The sequence below is a fragment of the Setaria viridis genome, chromosome 1 (genome assembly GCF_005286985.2).
Source record: "Setaria viridis chromosome 1, Setaria_viridis_v4.0, whole genome shotgun sequence".
Lineage (NCBI taxonomy): Eukaryota > Viridiplantae > Streptophyta > Magnoliopsida > Poales > Poaceae > Setaria > Setaria viridis.
Genome location: NC_048263.2, coordinates 33,969,923 through 33,977,923, shown reverse-complemented (window position 1 = coordinate 33,977,923; position 8,001 = coordinate 33,969,923). Strand labels below are relative to the sequence as shown.

The 8,001-nt window shown below is 52.4% G+C and overlaps 1 protein-coding gene across 1 annotated transcript; it reads right to left on the bottom strand.

The window, feature by feature from the left end:
• Positions 1-2,255: 2,255 nt before the first annotated feature.
• LOC117845870 (uncharacterized) lies at positions 2,256-4,156 on the bottom strand. The gene has a single exon (XM_034726954.2). The coding sequence runs from the start codon at positions 3,871-3,873 to the stop codon at positions 2,968-2,970; it is 906 nt and encodes a 301-aa protein (XP_034582845.1). The 5' UTR covers positions 3,874-4,156; the 3' UTR covers positions 2,256-2,967.
• Between the last annotated feature and the right edge of the window lie 3,845 nt (positions 4,157-8,001).

Below are 8,001 nucleotides of genomic sequence, written 5' to 3'. Positions count from 1 at the left end.
TGTTCAAATTTAAATAATTTGTTGCACTTACTAAACTAAAATCAGAAGTTTATAAGATAAATTATTGATCGGATATTGGGAGAGCTAACGGGAGTGCTGCGTCACTGATGGGGTGGGGGAAGCAACCTAGCTGATTGTGCGTGCCGTGAACCGGGACTTGGGTGGCAGCAATCGTCATTCGTCAGGTGCAAGCGTGAACCTTTGCAGTTTGCACCATGCAAAGGCAATGGTGGATACGGTCTTATCTGAACTGCTGTTGTACCCCTGAGGCAGGCAAGACGCCGCATTCTTCAGGCAGTCTTCCTGCTTTTCTGCAGGATTTAGATGATGACCATCTGTGGGCAGTCTCGATCGACCACTGCCCATTAATCAAAGTACCTGCTGTCAAGCAGTAAAAGGAAGTAGTAATCCAGCGACTCCTCTCGTGCTTACTTCCTCCGTTGTTGTTTATTAGTCGTGATATGATATGGCACGATCTCTCAATTAAACTTTATTTATCTTATATTATATTATTTATGGCTATAAATTTATAATCATTGGAGAGTATATTTGATTACAAATCCAACCATATCAAGTTTACATTAAAAAATAAAAAATTGAAATCATTGGTCAAAGATTATAAAGTTTGAATCTTGATATGCATGTGCGTCTATGAACAGGAGCGAAGGGAGTACTTCGTAAGTTTTGCTCCACGAGTGTTTGATACCCCGAGTTATGTTGCGGCTAGTGCTACCCATTACGTATTGTTTAGTAGCGCTCAAACACTAACAAACTGGACAACTGGTTACTCTATAAGCGAGTAAGCACCTTGGGGACAACTGGTTACTCTATAGACGAGTAAGCACTTAGGGCGCGTTTGTAGGAGCTCTGGCCGGCTCCGGCTCCTCCTGACACGCACACTGTTGCGTCAAAGGAGTCGGAGCCGGAGCTAGAGGAGCCACAATTTGTGGTTCCACCGGCTCCTCCAACGTCTGTGAGGGGCAGGAGGAAAGAGAAAATTAACTCCCGCAACATCACTACACTGCATATACAGTAACATGTCAGGTGCAGCTGAAGCCGGTGGGAGCTCCACAGGGCTACGGGGCATCAGTGAGACAAATGTGGCGTATAGCTGTCGTCACTGCTGTTGTCAAGCTCCAAATAAACTGTGGCTAGTGCTCCGTAGATCTGCAATCGAGCGAGCAGGGATCGAGCGGGGCCAAAGGTAGGACGCATCAGTAAGACAAAAAATGTGGCGTATAGTTGTCGTCACCGCCGTAAGCCCCGTAGGTCTTGCGCTCGTCTCTGACAAGCCAAGCAAAGACAACGCACGTTCTCGTACGCTGGTGGCCTGCAGGCCGCAGCAGCCGCATCTGCATCTTGCCGGCGGGGTTCAAGTCGCCAGTTCGTTCAACATCAACTTGCTCCGATTCAAAAAGGCTGCAAGTGCTCCCCAAGCCTAGGTGCATGTACCGTCCTATGGCGGTATCTTATGCGCGCGCGCGCGCGCACACGTACGTACGTACGTACGTACGTACGTACTCTTATTACAGTATACTTACAGTACCAAACTGACCTAAGAAAACTGAAGCAAACTGTCCTTGCCTACAACATCATGGCCCGCGTGAACGAATCAGATTCCGATGCGACGCTAACGCCCCCACCTGTGTCCGATACTTCCGATGACGGTCACTGCTCGCACCGCGGGAGCATTTCTCGGAGATCATCAGAGTCCAGAGAGACCGGCGCACGCGTCGTCGATCGCCTGACCGCGGTGACGTAGGGAGGATGCCGGAGACGGAGGTGAGGACAAGCGCTTGCGAGCCAAGGGCGCGCCCCTCCTTGTCCCTTCCCGTGGCCCGTACGCCGGGGCTGGGCGAGGGATTTGTCTGTGCCCCGATGGCCCGATCGCGTCCACGCGAAACAACAAAGGGCGCCAGCGCCCGTGTCCGCCTCGGGAAGAAATTAGGTGCACCTTACATGCCGGCATGTTTGGTGGCTGCCCCGGCCGGCCCGGATTCCTTGCTGTTGCAGCATACGTCCATACACCGTATGCAGTGCAGGACCGTATACGATGCGTGCCCGCGCATCATTGCAGCGTACATACACCGTACAGTACCCGCGCATCATTGCGTCGAGTGCATCCAATTCCGCTCGCCGCTCGGCGCCAGGTACGATGCCGATATGATGCCCACGGTGGGCGACCGGAGCAGGGCCGGAAACTTCAGATCTTTCGCAGGCTCAGAGCGTGATGATTTGATTTGGATTTGATCCGGTACAGTCGATGGGTATGTTTATGTTCATTATTAGGGTCATTTCGCGAGCGCAACAAACACAGGTTGGTACTTTTGGCAGCGATGTCATTTGAAGCCTAGCGACGCTCAGCGCGTGTGACTGTGGCGACGCACGAGCTGGACCAGTGTCGGCCACAGTACGAGCTTTTGGCACGGCCAGGAAACCTTGGCCCCCGGGGGAGCGCGGGGACGGACGACAGGAGAAAAGAATGCCGTGGTGGCAGAAAGGGACGCGCTCCGACGTTGCCGTGCTGATCATGGCGCAGGTCGCGGTGCGGGCGCGGCATGGCAGCGGCCGCGCTCGCGCCTCGCTCTGTTGCCACCCGCTTGCGCTCGCGCCTACCGCTGCTGAGCTCCATGCGCGCACGGGCACACGCGTGCGAGCGCGACGACGGGCCCGGCCTCCGTTCACCGTCCATGGCGCCCGTCGCCATCGATCCAGATTCCGAAACTACAAAGAAAGCAACGCCTTTTCACGTCCTTTCCCTTTTCACCAGGTCGCGCCATGATTAGTACCACAAACATCCTTCACTCGATCTAGCATGTTCACCGGTGCAAATACACAAAAAGCTACTGCCGCATTTTCTTCCTTTTTTCACGGGGAAAATGGGATGGAATGAACTTATCTTGGTTCCAGGTGACGTACATTGCCAGGGTAACAAAAGACGATGCACGTATACGGTAAGTGCAGGCATTATACGCGCCACGCCTGTGGTGAGCGGCGGTGGCGTGGCGGCGTCCTGGGCACGGGCGGCCTGCAGCCCGGTTCGCGGTGGGAGGCGGAGGAGGCCCGGCGGGGGGTGGCGCAGTCGAGGGAGGCGGCGACGAACACGTCGTCCCAGATCTCGGCGAAGGCCCGGAGGATGGCGTCGTGGTGGTGCGGCGCGTTGAGGGTGAGGAAGCGCCGGAGCATCTCGCGCAGGTCCTCGCCGGCGACGATCCCGTTCTCCACGATCATCTGCAGCATCGACCGCCGGAAGTCGCCGAGCGGGTCGTCCGACTGCTTCACCACCGCCACGCTGCCCTCGAGCCCCGCTCCGCCGCCGTCGCCGGCCGCATCGCCGAAGGGGGCCTCTTTGGCCGCCCTCAAGTCGCCCGCCGCCTTGGTGTCGCCCTTGGCTTTCCTGTGCTCATGCGGCGGCGGCGGCAGCGGCGGCGGCGGCGGCGAGAGCTTGTCCTCGTGGCGGTTCTGGCCCTTCCGCGTGCCCCACGACGCGACGCTCCGCTCCAGCTCGCTGAGCTCGCGCAGCAGGCCGGAGAAGCTCGGCGTGGTGACGACGGAGCTCTCCGGCAGCATCCTGCAGCCGCCGTCCTTGTATCCCAGCTCCGCCACGGCGTCCTCCCAGAGGGACGACGACGACGCGGACGTCAGGGTCGTCAGGGTGTCCGTCGTCGTGGACGCCCACGGGTTCGCCCCGGCGCTCCTGCGACGTGTCACCGTCGTCGTCGTCGACGTCCCCGTCGTCGCGGACGGCGACGCGGACGAGGACACCGACACCGACACGCTCTTGGCGTCCTTGCAGCCGCACCCGAGCGCGAACCCCGCGCCGCCGCCGCCGACGCCGTGGCGCCTCTTGGCCGGAACGGCAGGGTTCTTCATGGCTTTCTACTCTTGCCGCTAGCTCACGGCGCGGTGGTAGGCTGGTAGCTCGAGATGGAGAGACCTTGGACAGAGGACACTGGTGTGGGTCTGGGTTTCGTGCAGCTAGGCTGGAACGGCTCGCGACTAACGGCTTATAAAGCGGAGGCGGAGCGAGGAGCCCGGCGCTCCCGTGCGAATGCGCGCGCCTGAGCCTGACCCAACTCGGCAGCCGTCGCATCGATTGGTAATGGCATCAGCGTCTTTGCATGACGGGGAGGGACGCGTCGTAGCCGTCGGATCTCGAATCCAACGGATCGGCAGGCGCCACGATTCGATCCGTCCAATTCCCCCCTTGCGAGAGTTTGTAACTATTTGCAAATCGAGGTAACTATTTGCAAGTTGGGCACTTGGGCTGGGGTGACGGGGCGCGCGATTCCTTCCGCGGGCTCGTTTCGTTCTTTCGCCGACGATCCGCCGTTGCCGCATCCTGCCGGAATTGTGCCGTTTGTTTCTGGTTGTTTAGTTTAAAGTCAAACTCAGATAACGGACAGTCATGAGTTGACGGACCATGCAATGGGCATAGATTACTGAACTTTTCATTCAGCGATCAGCATCGATGGCGGCAGCCTGTAAGTTAAGAATGCGTTATACCTTCTGGAAGAAACTGGGTTACTGAAAACTAGCTCTGTCAAGTGAATACCTGCCCAGCTTTCCAAACAACTCTTCTTCATTCTCAGAAACTGTACAAAGAGGAATGATCGGAGGGAGCTTGATTATATTGTTTTCTGCAGCGCCTCCTTAAATTCGTTAGTGGCCGAGCCGATCACGTCAAGCAACAGCCGCAAGCGATGCTATCGATACCGGGGAGAGGTCCGAATCATGTCCCCGCAAACGCACATGCTGCCAGACCGCATCGGATGACATTTTGCGTAATGGTTCTCGGTTCATTGGCTCTTGAATTGATATATGTTTATGTTCCGTCAGTATCGCTGTCTACGATTTCCTTTTGTGCATCCACGTCACTGCAATCCTACACATCTACTGTTCTTCAGTTCCAACACATCAAGTGACTCCGACAAAAGAAGAACATAAACCGACTCAGCTCTCATGAGATCCGAGTAAAAGAAAAACTCATGGTCGTGTTTTCTGACGACGGTGAATGGTCTGGAGTCTGGACGAGCGTGAAACGCAGGAGGTAAAGCCAGCGTTGGACACTGGACAGGGCCGAAGCATGCCCCGCCCCTGTGTCCGTGCGGACAATTATACGGGACAGCTGGGTTCTGCCCCCTGAAAGACTGTATTGATCGTGAGAGCTCAACTCGAGCTATACGGATACGTACATACGGCGAGTGACGGGAGAGCTGAGGATTGTTGATTCGTTCCCTCCAGAACAGCAGGGAGCCAGGGACGGCTCCGGCAGGTTCATCATGGAATGTTCGGGACCACGGGCAGGACCAGGGAGGACGAAAAAAGAGGGCGAGGGAATTGCGACCAAGAAGGTTTTATTTGGGTACAATCTAAGGGCCCAAAGCTTTCCAGCCCCTCGCTGGACGTGCACGGCCCAACTGTATTGAGATACAGGGCCCACACAAGGAGGGGGGCCCGCGGAAAGGCAGGCAGCAGCCAAGACAGCTGGATTTGGGCCGACAAAGATAAGACTTCATGTATTTCGACAAACATATGATCTTCATCTCTCCCCTCCAGAGAGTAAGTAGACAAGACACCACACAGACAAAAAAGCAGATATATCCTGTATGTTTCAAACAAGCAGCTGATCAAGATTAAATAAATAGCGTTCAACTATTAGCTGACACAATCTGAAGAATTTGTGCCTAATGTACTGTAAGCTACTGTTGGGTGAAATAAAAGTGTAACCGGCAAGAACATGGAGGACCAAATTAGTAAGAACCTAACAAAAAAGAACTTTCACCAAGGACATGTTACTAACAATTAGAGAAAATTGCCAAAGAGATATCCTGCCAGCTGCTTACATATGATGTTCATTTCTCCCCTCAAAAAAGAGAGTAAGAAGACAAGACATCACACAGACCAAAAAGGTAGAGATATATCTTTCAATTTGGTCCTGCACCCCAAACAGGTGCAAAGCCACTTCATTCCAGCATTCCAAAAGATGAATGCACCACGGAGGAACACCAACACAACCACGAACACCAGGAATTATACATTGGGGGGTGTCGTCCAAACATGTTCGCCAAAATATCATATGCATAGACACTAAATTTAGAGCAAGCAACTCTTTTTTATTTTGATTATAGCGTTCCTCATGTATTTATTGATTACAAATCGTTAATAGGTGTATTTATTTATCTATGCTTCGTTTAGTGCGCGCCTTGTTCCATGCTTGTCTCTGGAAAAAAAAATTATCATGTGCATGTACCGGGGATACAAGGATATATGGCCTAATCACACCGCACGCCCAGAACTGCGTTGGGAATGGAGAACACAATTATATGCATTTTTTGGAGGTGATGTTGGAATCTGCACGACAGGCCTCATACTTGCTATTCTTATTTCTTTTCGGAATGAGCATCATCTTCTTTGTAAATAATTGTACAAAAACTTCAATTATCCTCTGCTCTAATATGTAGGATGAATCTGACTAGGGGTATATAAATTGAAGTGAACGGTTTGTATCATACTACTACCATTTCTCTTGCCCTTGATAAAAATTACCAACTATGAACCACCATGGCCTTGTGCTGCTGCATGCCTATACAGCAGCACAACACCAAGGGCAACTATTGTTTTTTGTCTCGCACTCAAATGATGCTCGATGGTAGGCTCGATGATTATGTACACCGAGAGGAACGGATGTATGCAGGATGCACCACCACCACCCAATTTTGCCTATTTTAGGGGATGGAGGATTGAAGGAATGGAGCAGTGCCACACTAGCTCCAATGCCCATCCGTCGTTCAGCATCATATGCGCTTTTTGCTGGATCTCGCTAGCGAGGTGTCGTGCATTGCTTCACTTTAATCTCGTAGATCGATTTCCTATGTAGCCTCCGCCACTGCCACGATGCCTTCGCGCTGCGCTTCCGTCCCAGCGGTGGCGGCAACGGTGAACAGGGAATTATTCCATTGCCATCTTCTGAAACATCGGATTCGATTCATTGATGCATCACCGAAACTGCGTCAAGATATTATTCCTTTACCATTATATTTTCACGTAGATCCCTTTGCTGGTCAGTACATGATGACGGTTTCCGGCTTTGCGTTACGCGCAGTGCAGTTTCTTACTGCTGCCTTGGCGCTCGCCGCAATGGTCTCCGCGAACGACTTCTTCACCGTGCCTGGATTCAGGTTGAAGTTGAACTGTCTTATTATTTTTATCACAATTAATGAGAAATCTAGTTAACTGAAGTGTTTCTTTTGCGGTTTTGCTAGCTTCCTTGTCGCAGCAACTGGTGTCCAATCAGTGTGGTCGTTCGGGCTAGGCTTACTGGACCTTGACGCAATAATCACCATAGCTACTCTAAGAAACCACTAGGTAGCATTCGGAGATGCGGTGAGCTCTCAGAGACTTTGTAATGCCATCCTTTTCAGTCATTTTAATCTTGATCCCTCACGTATATGCTTTATTTTCACAGATCACAGGTGTGGCGACGTTCTCTGCCGCGAGTGTGGCATCAGGCGTCATATTATACTTGCACTACGATGTTAAAATATGTGTTGCTGCTACAGAGCAGTGCCCAAAGTTTGAAGCCACCGCAACTAGGACGTTTATCAGTTTTGCAGCACTCATTCCCTCCATAGGAGTAAACTGAGTCAGATCGTGTGCAGCTACCATGAGACATTCCACATTTCGGGACGATCGGATTCTCCTCTACTCCAATCCTCTTTGCTTTATTCTGTCTGGCACCGGGGGGCTGAGGGGGCTCCATGATGTAGCAGGCAGTAGAGGGGCTTGAGCCCCCTAGTCTCTCTTAGATTTGCCACTGCATGCGTTTAAACTATTTTCGAGTATGTATGCAATGAAAATGCGCTCAAACTTCTGTTCAAGCTGATTCACTCACTTGATCTTGTCCTTTTTTCTGTATCAATCTAAAGCTTTCTCAATTACACAAAAAAACGATGTGATGCTACAGCACCAACAACAACTTGGGTGTTTTTTTGTCTGGCA